At 36.4% G+C, this 15,701-nt stretch overlaps 1 protein-coding gene across 3 annotated transcripts in view; it reads left to right on the forward strand.

The window, feature by feature from the left end:
• Nucleotides 1–15,701, forward strand: part of VIRMA (vir like m6A methyltransferase associated) — a 60,298-nt gene that overhangs the window by 35,680 nt on the left and 8,917 nt on the right. For 2 of the 3 annotated variants that reach the window (XM_030303866.1, XM_030303867.1), the window contains 5 exons: nucleotides 524–759; nucleotides 1,255–1,507; nucleotides 3,911–4,128; nucleotides 11,452–11,584; nucleotides 15,098–15,250. In XM_030303866.1, the coding sequence (XP_030159726.1) occupies nucleotides 524–759; nucleotides 1,255–1,507; nucleotides 3,911–4,128; nucleotides 11,452–11,584; nucleotides 15,098–15,250 (993 nt within the window). The remainder of the gene's footprint in view (nucleotides 1–523; nucleotides 760–1,254; nucleotides 1,508–3,910; nucleotides 4,129–11,451; nucleotides 11,585–15,097; nucleotides 15,251–15,701) is intronic. The other variant, XM_030303868.1, reaches the window with a different exon arrangement.

A 15,701-nucleotide genomic window follows, 5' to 3' on the forward strand; every position in this document is an offset into this window, starting at 1 on the left:
TATCACTTCCATATAACATGCATCTTATAAATGACTGCAGTAACACTTTAAAAAAAGCCAGTGATTTTGTTAAAAAAAAAAAACCAAACCCACAACCCTCATCCCCTTCCCCTAAAAAAGACATAAAATAACCGGATGAGGGTGAGATAAAACTGAAGCAAGTTGGTCATTAAAGAAATATGGGGGGCAACATTTTAATAAATTTTTGTTAATGTGAATTTTATTATGCTGTTATGTATACTTGTACTTTTGTTATTTTTAAATCCTTTTTTTCCCCTTTTTCATGTGTTAGAATTTGCCATTAACTAGGTTGGTTCACCAATGGACTCTGTTCTACTGACTGCTAACCTGAGAACAATAAGATTTTCTAGATGAATTGAATTCAAGCAAATGTTTAATTGTATAATAGAAAAATGTTTTAAGCATGTGTTCTTTTCGTAACAGTTCTTCCTGAACAATTTTTGTGACTATAAATAAATATTAAAGAAAATCTATGTACACACACAATATACTTTTTTAACAGGTTATTGAGCCACATGATATATCAGTGGCACTCAACACCCGAAAATTGTGGAGCATGCACCTTCATGTTCAAGCAAAGTTGCTCCAAGAAATAGTTCGCTCTTTCTCTGGCACAACCTGCCAGCCCATTCAACATATGTTACGGCGTATTTGTGTTCAATTGTGTGATCTTGCCTCACCAACTGCACTTCTGATTATGAGAACTGTGTTGGATTTGATTGTAGAAGACTTGCAAAGGTATTAAACATTTTTTCCTCAAATTATTTTTGACACATACATTTTTTTTCACTTAGAATGTGGAAACCAGGGTTTAGAATGCTCAGATAATATATGTGTGTGTGTGTGTGTATATATATATATATATGCATATATATATGTGTGTGTGTACACATATACACAGATATACATACACATTTGTGTATGTATATGAATATATGTAGATTGTTTTTAATTGGAAAACTTTATTTCACATGCAAGATACCCTGAAGGTCTTGATTTTGGGTGTTTAAAAGGTGAACTATAAAGTACTCTGATTTAAAAAAATACATATTGAAATCTGAATTTATAAAATTTTATAATAATTGTAAAATTCCAGAGAAGTCATCATATCCAAGGATTGAAATATTTTATACAAGATTTGTGTAAGATGATATGTGTTGGAAAATAAATATTAGTTAAATAATACCTTAAAGTTAAGAATTTTGTTTACTAAATGTATTGATTTTATTTCAGCACTTCAGAAGATAAAGAAAAACAGTACACTAGCCAAACCACCAGGTTGCTTGCTCTTCTTGATGCTCTGGCTTCACATAAAGCTTGTAAATTAGCTATTTTGCATCTAATTAATGGAACTATTAAAGGTGATGAAAGATATGCAGAGATATTCCAGGATCTGTTAGCTTTGGTGCGGTCTCCTGGAGACAGTGTTATTCGCCAACAATGTGTTGAATATATCACATCCATTTTGCAGTCTCTCTGTGATCAGGTATTTATAGTTATTTTATAAATTCATTTTTTGTATATGGTTCCAAAGCTTCCCTTGATATAAATCTTGTCTGTCAACACAGAGATCTCATCTGTTTTATTATTCCTACTGTTGTTGGGGGAGATCTTGTTTGACCAGTGAACCAATAATAAAATGGTTTGGTGCTTCATAGCTTTCTTTGGGTTTGTACTTCACAGGTTTCTCTGAAGAGCTCTTTATGAGATTGCATCATTGGATAGTTACTTTATGTGCCACTATATTCGTTGGGGTTGGTTATGTCCAGCATGTTCATTTTCATTCCACTTATACACAGATTCATTCTTGAATTTTATAGCTTTGTGATTGGTTGAATTAATACCATGTGTTTTTTTGTTAGGACAACTTTTGAAGGTATCATAGACTACTACAGCTTTAGTGTGTTTCCGACTACTCTCCTTACAGATGTTGACCAAAAGTAGTAGTATTTCTACCTTTGTATATTATTGACTTCCAGTTTATAATTCCATGAGTTAATGAAAATTGTTTTAACTTTTAAAGCTCATTGTGATTGAGATTTTTTAAGATTTCTATACCTAATGGTACTTTAGCTTATCATAATGCTCCTGTCTAATCAGATGTGATTTTTTTCAGGCAGAATGTATATTTTTTAATATTTATTTACTTACTTAGAGAGACAGTGCACACGTGTGCACAAGCAGGGTGAGGGGCAGAGAGAGAGAGGGAGAGAAAGAATCCCAAGCAAAGCTCTATACTGTTAGTGCAGTCTGATGGGGATCTTGATCTCACGAACTCTGAGATTGTGACCTGAGCCAAAATCAGGAGTTGGATTCTTAATCAGCTGAGCCACCCAGGTGCCCCCAGGCAGAATATTTTTAATAGGATCCCATGTTGGAAGATTATCTTTATTCAGCTGACAAAAATCCAGTTTGGTTACATTTAACACCTAAGAAGGAGCATTTTTGGTGTGACTTGTTTTCACAAAAAGAGGACCTGGTAGAATATAGTTTTGGACCTGGCAGAGAGGATATTTTAAGTCCTTATACCCTAAAGTGTCCATTTGACTGGTGTTTGTTACATAACCCAGGTCAGGTTTTATGACTAATCTGAATGACACCATAGCACCATAGCTGCCCTGATCACGTAAACCTCATTCTTGGCCTCATCTTACTATATTTGCCTTCTGATTCAAACTTTGTTTTTTGGTTGTAACCCATGTTGAATACTAGTTTACAGTATGTTGAAGTGATTAAAGGCAATGAGGCATCCCTAAAAATGTTTCTGTAAGATCTACTTTATTTACTTCTATAAAAAGAGTGGTGAGAGTTTTTAGTTATTGTTGGTTAAACTTGCTTAGTGCTGAAAAACGTGAATTTTAAAAGTATATAAAAACTAGAGGAAAATAAAATATTTAGTTGAAAGACAGTGCTTAAATGTTTATTTGCTCCATCCATTTCTTTTTGTGATGTTTTAAATTCCAATATGTTCATTAAAATTTATTTCACTGGGGGCACCTAGGTGGCTCAGTCAGAGCCTGCTTGGGATTCTCTATCCTTCTCTCTGTCTCTGCCCCTCTCCTGCACATGCATTCTCTCTCTCTCTCAAACTAAATAAACATTTAAAAAATTTATTTCATTGAATGATTTCTTTATAAATTAAAAAGATATTCAAATGAATCAATAACACATGATTTAAAATCTTTTAGTACCAAAAGAATGTAACCACTTGAAGATAGAAACTACACTCAGTGCAGTACAGAAGGAAAAATGTGTAGGAGCACCTGGCTGGCTCATTCAGTAGAGTAGGCAAATCTTGATCTTGGGATCATGAGTTCAAGCCCCACGTTGGGCATAGAGCCAGACAAACAAACAAATAAATAAGTGTAAGCTTAAAAAGAGATATTCTTTTAAAGTAAAAATATTGTAAAGTAGGGGCGCCTGGGTGGCGCAGTCGGTTAAGCGTCCGACTTCAGCCAGGTCACGATCTCGCGGTCCGTGAGTTCGAGCCCCGCGTCAGGCTCTGGGCTGATGGCTCAGAGCCTGGAGCCTGCTTCCGATTCTGTGTCTCCCTCTCTCTCTGCCCCTCCCCCGTTCATGCTCTGTCTCTCTCTGTCCCAAAAATAAAAATAAAAAAACGTTGAAAAAAAAATTAAAAAAAAAAATATTGTAAAGTAAAATATTTGTCTTTGTTTCTTTAAGTGTATATCCTTGAATTACCTTTTATAGAAGAGCAAAATGACGCCATTGTTCTTAATGTGTTTGAATTTATATTTGGTGTAGGAAGGTGACAATGTTTTGATGAGATAATTACTAAGTATTAGTTGCTGTGTGTTTCTGAAATAAAAATGTTAATCGATGGTGATAATAACGAAAGAAAATTTTTCCCTACTCCTCTCCACCCTCACAGGACATTGCGCTTATTTTGCCAAACTCTTCTGAAGGTTCTATTTCTGAACTGGAGCAGCTCTCCAATTCTCTACCAAACAAAGAATTGATGGCCTCAATCTGTGACTGTCTACTGGCTATGCTAGCTAACTCTGAGAGCAGTTATAGCTGTTTACTGACATGTGTCAGAACAATGATGTTTCTTGCAGAGCATGATTATGGATTATTTCATTTAAAAAGGTAATGCTTTATCTAATTTAATATATTCTTGGATTTAACTTTTCACTCTATCATCCCTCCCCAAATTAGTTAACTCATTGCTGTTGTAGAAGGCTGAAGATATGATTTCTTTCATGTGGAGAAATTTGTATTTATGGAAAGGATTTTTTAGTAGTGAAGTGTGCTAGTAATCCAATCTTCAGCATTAAAATATAAATTGAATAGATAGACAAATTAATGTGGACATCTTACAGTATTTAAGAAGTGAATCTTACTGTTCCAGGGATATTAATTCACACTGTTTTTGTTTTGTTGATACATTTACCTGTAGTCCTTTAAAAGTGATGGTTGGTGTAGGGTGTGTGACTGGCTGAGTCAGTAGAGCATGCAGCTCTTTTTCTCAGGGTTGTGAGTTCAAGCCCCACATTGGTGTGGAGCCTACTTAAACAACAAACAAACAGAAGTGATGGTGCTGTGATGGTGCTGTGATACTCTGTGCTGATTCTGTGTTTTTTATTCTGTAGAGAAGTGGCTGAGATAAAATTAATTTGAGATGATGTAAACCTCAAGTGTAATTTCTGCTTCAGTCTCTCTGTCCATGCCCTCATCTTTTTCTTCTCTAGGAAGGTAGCTGGATGTTATGTAGATTTGCTTGGACATTTGTAGAAGCTTGTAGGAGTATGAGACAGAAAGGAGGAGGAAACATGTTTGTGCCTCTCGTTAATTCTTGTAACATTGGTTGAAAATTTACGTTCCAAATGCTCTTTGGTGCTGGCTCCTACCTTCTCCACTTCCTTCTCCTGAAAAACCTGTCTCCTCTTTTATATTCTCTTTCAGTTGGTGGCACCTGCTGAAAATCCAAGTTTTCCATTTCCTCCTACCCCCCCCTTCTTAGTCTCTCACCATAATCTTTACATTTTACTCTGGAATGCCCCTTTTCCTATTGCCTGGGTATTTACTCTATATCCTTAAAGCTCATCTTCTACTCTCCATCTCCAGGAAAGCCAAAAAACTTTCCTTGATTCCTCCATTCCTAAGCTCTCATAGTATTATGTGTGATATGTTTAATTTTGCTGGATTCCTGTTTCTGGTCTTTTTTCTATTGGTAATCTTTTCCTAAGTTGTCTTAATCTATTCCAGTTTCTCCCTTTAGCTCTGATTTTTCTGCTAAGCTCCAAATAACCCATCCATTTGATGTCTGTGCTTGACTTTCTATTGGACATCTCAAACTGAACAGATTTAAAGCAGAGCTCTTGAAATTCTTGCTCTCAAACACGTTTCTGTCTTGTTCATCCCAGTAAGTGTTATCACGTTAACTGTCCACACAAAACACCAAGATCTTGATTTCTCTCTTTTCCTTACTTCCTACGTGCAACCTATCAGTAAGTCCAGTGGATTATACCTCCAAAATTTATCCCTAATTTGATCACTTTTGTCCACTCTGTAGTTACCACCCTTGTCCAGTTCACTGTCATTTCGTGCATGACTCATTTCAGTAGCCTCCAGTCTACTTCTTGCTTCCACTGTTGTCCCCCTAAAATCTATTTTCTGAGCATTCAGACTGATTTTTTAAACTTAAAACAGATACATTTGTTGTTCTGCTGAAATGTTTCCAGTGGTTTCCTATTACACTGCAGTAAAATCCAAATTCTATAATGTTCTTTAAGGCTGTATACAATCTGGCCTTTGCTCATCTCTTTGACTTAACCTTATAGCTTTTTTATCCTCAGTTTTGCTACCTGTCAAGCTCATTTCTACCTCCAGACTTTTTTGTTTTGTTTTGTTTTCCTAAAATGTTTTTCTTCTAGATCCTTATAAGACTTATTTCTCACTTCACTCATGTAGCTGTATAAATATTTTTCCTGTCAAAATACCTGTCTAAAATAGTCTATCCTGGGGTGCCTGACTGGCTTAGTTGGTAGAGCATGTGAGGTTTTTTTTTTTTTTTTTAATGTTTATTTATTTTTGAGAGAGAAACCAGGCACAAACAGGGGAGGGGCAGAGAGAGAGGGAGACACAGAATCTGAAGCAGGCTCCAGGCTCCGAGCTGTCAGCACAGAGCCCGATGTGGGGCTCAAACTCATGGACCACAAGATCATGACCTGAGCCGAAGTCAGACGCTTGACTGACTGAGCCACACAGGCACCCCAAGCATGTGACTCCTAATCTCACGGTCATGAGTTCAAGCCCCATGTTGGGCGTGGAGCCTACTTAAAGTAAAACAACAACAACAACAACAAAACACTAAAATAAGTCTATCTTTTGAGTCCCCATTCCTTATCCCCCTTTATATTTTTCACTGTATTTATACTGTTTGACACTGCATTATGTAGATTTATTGTTTATTTGAATATAAGCTACCCTAAGAAAGGGACTGTGTCTTCTTGACTTCAGTCCCCCAGCATTTAGAAACCTGGTACATAGTAGGCTCTATGAAAGAATAAAAATGGACACTGGATTCATTTAGTCCACAAATACTTATTGAATGCCTCTTCTGGGCCACATACTGTTCTAGGTACTAAAGATTGAGTAAATAAAATACATAGTATATTACAGAAAAACATTAAATAGAGCAGTTCAAGCTGCTGGTGAGTGCCAGAGTGAGGGTAGGAGTTGTCATTTGAAATACGGGGAGATGATCAGGGAAGTCCTCACTGAGAAGGTGACCCTTGAACAAAGACCAAGACCCAAAGGTGAAGAGTGAAACATGTTAATATCCTGGGGGAGAACAATCACAAATAGCATGCTTAATGTGTCTGAGAAACAGTCATGAGGTCACGGTGGCTATCTTTGGAGTAAGAGAGCAAGGAGAAAAATGATAGGGCATAGGTTGGAGAAGTAACCTGGGAGGAAGGTGGGGGGCAGCAGATCAAGGGCCTTTAGGGTTATTATAAGGGCCATTGTAAGATTTTGAGCAGAGGCAAAGAATGATCTGGTTTTTTATCTGCCTTTTTTTTTCTTATGAGCAGGTCACTATTATGCTTTTTACATAGTTCTAACAACAACCCTGAAGCACGTCACAAAAAATTTTCTTTTTTGAGGTATTTGTACTTTCAGAAGAATTACAAAAATAATAGTACAGAGTTCAGATATGCCTTTTGTCCACCTTACCCCTATGTTAATGTCTTATGTAACCACTGAATATTTATCAAAACTGAGAAACTAACCTTGGCATAATACTATTAACTAAAATACAAAATTTATTTAGATTTTATAGTTTTTCTGTTAATGTTTTTTTTCTGTTTTAAGATCCAAGACAGGGGCGCCTGGGTGGCTCAGTCGGTTAAATGTCTGACTTCGGCTCAGGTCATGATCTTGTGGTTCACAAGTTCAAGCCCCGCGTCGGGCTCTGTGCTGACAGCTCGGAGCCTGGAACTTGCTTCCGATTCTGTGTCTCCCTCTCTCTCTGACCCTCCCCCCATTCATGCTCTGTCTCTCTCTGTCTCAAAAATAAATAAACGTTAAAAAAAAAAAAAATTAAAAAAAAAAAAAAAAGATCCAAGACAGGATCCTACATTGCTTTTAGTTGTAATGTATCCTTTGTGTCCTGTAGCCTTGTTTTTCATGACCATGACATTTTTGGAGAGTACTTGTTAGTTATTTTGTAGAATTTCCTCAATTTAGCTTTGTCTGATGTTTTCTCATAATTAGATTGAGATTATGCTTTATTGAGAAGATTACACAGAGAGAAATACCTCTTTTAGTGCACCATATTAGGAAATGCTTGATATATTTCTGATGATATCCACTTTGATCACTTGACTGAGGTGCTCTCTGTCAGGATTCTGCACTGTAAACTTAATAATTTTCCATTTTTAATTAAATATTTTGGAGAATATATTTCCATTGTGCAAATATAGGATCTTATTTCTGTGTAAAACTTTAGTCAGTAGGTTGAGCATCCAGCTTCCACTCAGGTCATGATCTCACAGTTCGTGAGTTCAATCCGTGGGTCGCACTCTACACTGACAGTGCAGAGCTTGCTTGGGATTTTCTGTCTTTCCCTCTCTCTCTGCCCCTCCCTGCTTATACTCTCTCTCTCTCTCTCTCTCTCTCTCTCTCTCTCTCTCTCTCAAAATAGATAAACATTTAAAAGTATTATTAAAAACAAACAAAAACCCTTTTGTCCACTAATTTTAGTATTCATCAGTGAATCTAGGCATGTGGCAGGTTTTACTGTGGTATCCCAATGCTGGTTTCCTATTTCTCTTAATCCTTTTTTAATTTTTTTTTGATGGTTTATTTTTTATTTTTAAAATTTTTAATGTTTATTATTTTTGAGAGAGAGAGAGACAGAGCTTGAGACGGGGAGGGAGAGAGAGAAAAGGAGACACAGAATCTGAAACAGGCTCCAGGCTCTGAGCTGTCAGCACAGAGCCCGATGCGGGGCTTGAACTCACAAACCGTGAGATCATGACCTGAGCCGAAGTCAGACACTTAACCGACTGAGCCACCCAGGTACCCCAATGGTTGTTTATTTTTGAGAGAGCAAAAGAGAATGAGCGGGCAAGGGTCAGAGAGAGAGGGAGACACAGAATCTGAAGCAGACTGCAGGCTGTAAGCTGTCAGCACAGAGCCCAACATGGGTCTCAAACTCAGGAATTGTGAGATCATGATCTGAGCCAAAGTCAGGAAGCTTAACCGACTGAGCCACGCAGGTGCCTCTCTCTTATTCCTTTTTAATTTATTAATTATCCTTCTATAAAGAAGAATTACCACTTTCTCTTCATTTATTTACTTATTCAGGGATATAAGTATGAATTTATGGACATTATTTTTTTTCTCTTTGTATGATAATCTGATACTATTATTATTCATTTTGTTGCTCAGCTTGTGTCACTGATTTTGTTTCTTCTTATTGGATAGAGCTAGGAAATATATGCCTGTGTCCTAACTCATGCATATATATGTCTACATTTCTTTTTGTATCTATTTATTTGTATGTATGTATTGTTTTTATTTATTATTTTTTTTCAACTTTCATGACTTTGCTTTATTATCCATCAGAGTTCATCTCAGGGTCCATACAAATTCAGTCTTTCAGAGTACTATCTCTGGCTTGCGTATGTCAAATGTGGACCAGCCCTTGTGACTGTGGGACAGGTTGAGCCAAAGGGGCCCTGGCCTTTTGGTTTTAGGACTACATGGACATCCAGAGCCCTAGGGCATCAGAAGGGGTCCTGCTGAGAGCTGTTTGTATGGAGGCTGGGCCAGATGTATTAGTGGGGAGCTGGCCTCTTTGCTGGGCCTAAGGGAAATAAAGTTAAATATCTCTATTCTACATTGATCACGTTCCCATTGGATGGAAATGTTGAACGCACTTTGGTCTTGGCTGCAGCGATTTCCTCTCTGTTACTGTGTTTCTGACTCTGTCTTCGTTCACCCTTAGGAGCCATGGAGCTGGCACTTACTCAGAGGGCTCCTAGGGATGGCCATCAGGTTCCCACTGGGTTCTGTGCTCAGTAACAGCCATCAGCATCAGATATCCCAAAGGAGAATAGCCCTTCTATTCCTGAGCGTGGTGCTTGGCTGTTTGTAACAAGTGGAGGCAGACAGGATCCAGCTTGCTTCATTGCTCTGGTTGATTGAAGTGCCTTCCTCCTCCTTTTTTTTCTTTAAAATATAATTTATTGTCAAGTTGGCTAATGTACGGTATATATAGTATGCTCTTGGTTTTGGGGGTAGATTCCTGTGATTCATCACTTTGTATGTATTTTTTTAAATGAGTCCATACTGACATTTTGACTCTAATATTAGATGTTGATTCTAGCTTTCTCTCTTTCCTTGTAACCTTATTCATGTTTCATGTTGTACAGTTGTGTGGATTTTGACAAATGTATAGAGTCATGTGTTTATTGCCACAGTTGCATATAGAACAGTTCCATCAGTGTACTACCTTTTTATAGACAACTTCTTTAAAGGCTGAGCAACAGGGGCAGCTGGGTGGCTCAGTTGGTTAAGCATCTGACTCTTGACTTCGTCTCAAGTCATGATCTCACAGTTCGTGAGTTCGAGCCCTGCGTCAGGCTCTATGCTGACAGCTCAGAGCCTGCTTGGGATTCTGTGTCCCTCTCTCTCTGCCCCTTCCCTACTTGCTCTCTCTCAAAATAAATAAAAAGATAAACTTAAAAAAAAAAGTTGAGCAATAAAAATACCAGCTTAAAAGTTTAGATATTCTAATAGGTATGTAGTGGACCCCAGATTTTAATAGATCATGGAAGTATTTGCTTAAGGTTATATGTAGAGACTAGTAATTGGTGTAGTCCAGTTTATATCCATTCTTTTTCCATTAATCATATTATCTTTGTATTTAATCTCATTCCTGTTTGTTGTGCCTTGTCCATTCCAGTATTTTATAAAGTTCTCAAGAGCAGGAGTCTTTATCTTTCCCTTTTGTATTGTTTTACCAAAGTCTTCTATGATGGCATCTCAGAATCCATCTGAGTTATATTTTTCAAATGTAAACACTGCATGTTTAGTGTTAATATAATCTTATTTTCATTTTGATTAATTTTGAATTGTTACAACTCAAAGGGCACAATTGAATATTAGAATACTTTGTCCTTGAAATTCTCTTTTGATCAACAAAGAGCTGTGTAATTGTATAGAATAATTTTAGCAGGACTTGGATATGGTTGATTGTTATACTTAAATCTACCTATATCAGGAATTGGCAAACTATGGGCCACAGGCCAAATTCAGCTGACCACGAGTGTTTATAAATACAGTTCTGTTGGAGCATAGCCAGCATTTATGTGCTGTTTATGTCTGTTTTCCCACTACACAAATGAGTTGAGTAGTGACTGACACTGGTGTTGTGTATAGAGAGAAACAGACTGCGTTTTTATTTAGCCAGCAAAGCATAAAATATGTACCATTAGGTTCTTTACATAAAAAGTTTGGAGACCCCCAGTCTATACCCTTGATTTTCTTCTGTCAAATTATAGTAATAATTATTATTATTATTAAATAATTTACATAATAATTATTACATAAAGCAGGCTTTCTGGTCAGGCTTCTGAGACAGCTATAACCTCCTTGTATTAGAGAAATCCTCAGGCTATAAAAAGTATAAAAAATAGGGAATTTGGAGTTTCTTTTGCTAAGTTTTATATCTTTATTATTTGGGGGAAATTTTTTCTTTTTTTATGGGGGGCTTGAAGCTTATTTTTAAAAGAAGGTATCTGTAGATATTGCTTTGTTAAATGGTGTGTGTACATAGGCACACCAAAACATTTTTTAAATGATGGATTGAATTTTGTTCTGTCTGAACTGGAGATCATTTATTTCTCATACTAGATTTATATGTTCAAATTTTGAGACATATTCTCTCTTTATTTACAGTTCTTTGAGGAAAAACAGTAATGCTCTGCATAGTTTACTGAAACGAGTGGTCAGCACATTTAGTAAGGACACAGGTGAACTTGCATCTTCATTTTTGGAATTTATGAGACAAATTCTTAACTCTGACACAATGGTAAGTGTACATAAATGTATATGTATGTATTTGGTATTTTTTAAATTTATAGACTTTTGTCATAAGTTAAAAAAAATCACTTGCATTCAAAAATATCTTGAAATGGTTTTTGGAAGTTTGAACTTAGAATAGTGTTTTTTTTTTTCCTGTGTCCTTACTCCACTATAAATGCAAGGTTTTGATTTCTAAAAAAGATAGGTGTTTTAGAGTAGAATTTACTGAACTCTTTTTAAATCTATTAAACATCATTAATTTGTGAATACTCTGTAACTTGGCAACTTAGAGAAAAATACTACTTACAGAGCCTTCATCTTTTATATAATTTTTTACATTGAGTTATCTTGCCAGGGACACTCAGGGCAGTCAAATTTTATTAGTCTCTTAATCAGATATTTACCTTCTGTCATTTAATTGAGCATTTACTCATTGTGTTTTGGATATTGTGCTTTTGGGGTGATTGCAAAGTTTATTACACTAGGGTATTTTGGATCCATCATAGATACTAAGTATCTATTTCTCTCAAATCTTATTGTTAAAATCTAATTAAGAATTTCTCCTGGGGCACCTGGGTAGCTTAGTCTGTTAAGCCTCTGATTCTTGATTTTGGCTCAGGTCATGATCTCATGGTTTGTGAGTTTGAGCCCTGCGTCGGGCTCTGCACTGACCACGTGGAGCCTGCTTGGGATTCTCTGTCTCCATCTCTCTCTGCCCCTTTCCTACTCACGTGCTCTCGTTCTCTCTCTCTCTCTCTCTCTCTCTCTCAAAATAAATAAACTTAAAAAAATCTCTCCCATCATATTTTCCAAAATCTAGTATATGTTGTGGACACAATTCCAGAAACCTTTAATAGGCTTGCCTTTAAAAAGTGTTTTTGGTCAGATAAGTTTGGAAAAGTCTCCCCTGATGGAACTTAACTGTGCACATTAGTATAGTAAAAGTTCTGAAAGTTCCTGGATAAATAGAAACTTGCTTTACTATAGTCTAATCTAGCTTTTCCCAAATGGATTGCCTGCAAAATACTGTGTGTGTGTGTGTGTGTGTGTGTGTGTGTGTGTGTGTGTGTGTCTGTGTACATGTGCATATACTGTTAACATCCTGTGGGTCTGTATTCTGTCAACACTGGTTTAAGAAATTCAGCTCAAGGGCACCTGCGTGTGTCAGTGGGTTGAGCATCTGACTTCAGCTCAGGTTATGATCTTACGGTTGGTGAGTTCAAATGCCACATCCAGCTTGCTGCTGTCAGCACAGCTCACTGCCCCTCCCCTACTCACGCTTTCTTTCTTTAAAAAAAAAAAAAATTCAGCTCATATTTAAGATTTGTGTTTGGGAAGAATTGTGGAGGACCTGCTTAGTTCAGTTTTACCAAAATAAATATAATATGGGATGATTTCATAAGGTAAAATTAAGTAAAATTACTGTTTAGTAAACATGTAATGTGTGTAATTTATATTAAGAATATCTACTCCTCCAGTAAGGGATGCCTCGCTGGCTCCGTCAGGAGAGCATGAGACTTGGCTCTTGCGGTCGTGAGTTCAAGCCTCATATTGGGCATGGAGCCTACTTAAAAATTTTTTTCTGTTTTACTCTAGTAAGCACCTCTTGGCTGCCTGTTGTTTTTGTAGTTTTTTTTATACTGATTTTACTGGCAGATTTGTGTTTGCTTTGTGTCAGATATACTTTATTAAAGTGATTAAGTTTACCAGATGCTTTGATTCTTAAAGATCAGATTTTGATTCTGAAAGGTAAAGAGCATATTTAATGGTAGGACTATAGCTACCGTAAAGAAATTTTAGGAGTTTTTATGTAATGGAAGACTAATTAGTTTTACCAGATCCTAAGTGGTGTGTTGTTAATAAATCAGTTTGACAGATTTTCTTATGCATGTCATCAATTAAACAGTTTCTAATCAAAAACCACTAACCAGTGTTCATTCTTGTTATCCAGGAGCTGCTGGTCCCTGAGGACTGCTAATTAATGCTTTTATTCATCCCTCACCAGTGCATTTCCTTTTCTTACCTCCTTCATTGGGAAGATCAAGGCCATCCTGTTGGTTTCTAAATCTTTTCACTCTCCCTTAGATTCTTTCCCTGTTTTTTCTAACCTGTTGTTTCCTTCCTTAATCAGAGGAGAATAGCCCTTCCCCCCTCCCCCATCACTTCATTTCTATCTATGACATATATCTTACACCTTCTAATATCCTATCTGGCACCTTTTCCCTCTCCTGTTTCTCCTTGCCCTTGGCTACTTGATAGAATCTCTGAATATCCAAAATCAAATTCATTATCTTCCCCTATAAACTTGATTTATCTGTCCTACTTTTATATCATGATTTTCCCTGACCTTCGTGATAGAAATCATGAAATGGTAGCCAACTTTCCTCCTTTTCTTCATCCTCTTCAGCAGCTGTCATTCATATCAGTTTTATTTATAATACCTTTCATATTTCATTTTCTTTTATATTTTACCACTATTACCTTAGATTTCCTTCCTGCTGCTGCTTTTTTCGTAATGTGTTTATTGAAGTATGATCTACATCTCATAAAATTCACCCCTTTAGTTTTTAGTATATTGTACAACCATCTCTGCTATGTAATTTCGGAATGCTTTCGTAATCCCAAAAAGAAGCTCTGTGCCCATAACAGAAACTCCTCTTTTCCCCTTTTAGCCCATGGCAATCACTAATCTACTTTTCCATCTCTATATCAGTCTCTGCAAAAAGATTGCTGGGATTTTGATAGGAATTGTATTGAAGTTTGGGAGTATCACTATCTTTTTTTTTTTTTTTTTTTTTTAATTTTTTGTTTTCAACGTTTATTCATTTTTGGGACAGAGAGAGACAGAGCATGAACGGGGGAGGGGCAGAGAGAGAAGGAGACACAGAATCGGAAACAGGCTCCAGGCTCTGAGCCATCAGCCCAGAGCCTGACGCGGGGCTCGAACTCATGGACCGCGAGATCGTGGCCTGGCTGAAGTCGGACGCTTAACCGACTGCGCCACCCAGGCGCCCCGAGTATCACTATCTTAATACCTTTTACTATATGGCTTACTTTTTTTTAAAACAGGAAATATTAATTTTTTTCATTACAGAATATAGCCCTAAATACAATAGTTACTGTTTTCTTTAGTTGTTTGCTTTATCTCTAGAAAGATAAATTCAGGTTTCATCAGTTCTTTATTTTAGTAGTAGGCATTTTATTAATTTAAGTATCAATCAGTATGTTACATGCCCAGCAAGTGCCAGTGTATTTGCCATTGGATATTTTTGTTAAGAAACCTTGCTGCTAGTATATTGAATATGTGTGTTTAGCTATTTATTATGTGAGTCTTACTCAAAGAAAATGCATTTCAGCCTTAAGCTGATTAACTCTTTCTTAAAACTAGCCATTTATACTGGTGTAAAACCAAAACACTGAGGGGAAGATTGCAGCAAATGGCTTAAATATCTGTATAAGTGTGGAAGCATCTTTGCAAATTTCTCTGCTCTCAAATTTAACTTGTGTGTGACATTTACAGGGATGTTGTGGAGATGATAGTGGTCTCATGGAAGTAGAGGGAACTCATCCGTCACGGACAATGAGTATTAATGCTGCAGAGTTAAAACAGCTTCTACAAAGCAAAGAAGAAAGTCCAGAAAATTTGTTCCTTGAACTAGAGAAGCTTGTTTTGGTAAAAAAAAAAAAAAAAAAGAAAAAAAGAAAAAGAAAGAAAAACAGAAGCAAAATAAAAACATTTGCTCATTCCTAAGATATATTTTTTTCTCTTTTTGACTAGTGCAAGTTTTTCAGTGACCTTTTTAAATAGTGAACCTTCAGTTGGATACCTGTAATAAAGTTTGAAATAACTCTTTGAATTAATAATTTGGAGTGAAGTCCTCCATACTGTTATGAATCTTAAGAAAGAAGGCATTAGTTTTTGAATTATCTATTTGAATGCAGGGTGTCCCCTGCTACCATTCTTTAGAAATAAAATGACAAATGTTTTTGGTGTTTGTTTTATTTGAATATGTTTAATGTTCATAAGTTTTTGACAGTATTCCAAATTTCTTAGTAATCAAAAAATACAACCTTTTCTACTAAAGAGTCAGTAGATTATGGGCATAAATGTTCAAGTTTTACTT

The sequence above is a fragment of the Lynx canadensis genome, chromosome F2 (assembly GCF_007474595.2).
Source record: "Lynx canadensis isolate LIC74 chromosome F2, mLynCan4.pri.v2, whole genome shotgun sequence".
Lineage (NCBI taxonomy): Eukaryota > Metazoa > Chordata > Mammalia > Carnivora > Felidae > Lynx > Lynx canadensis.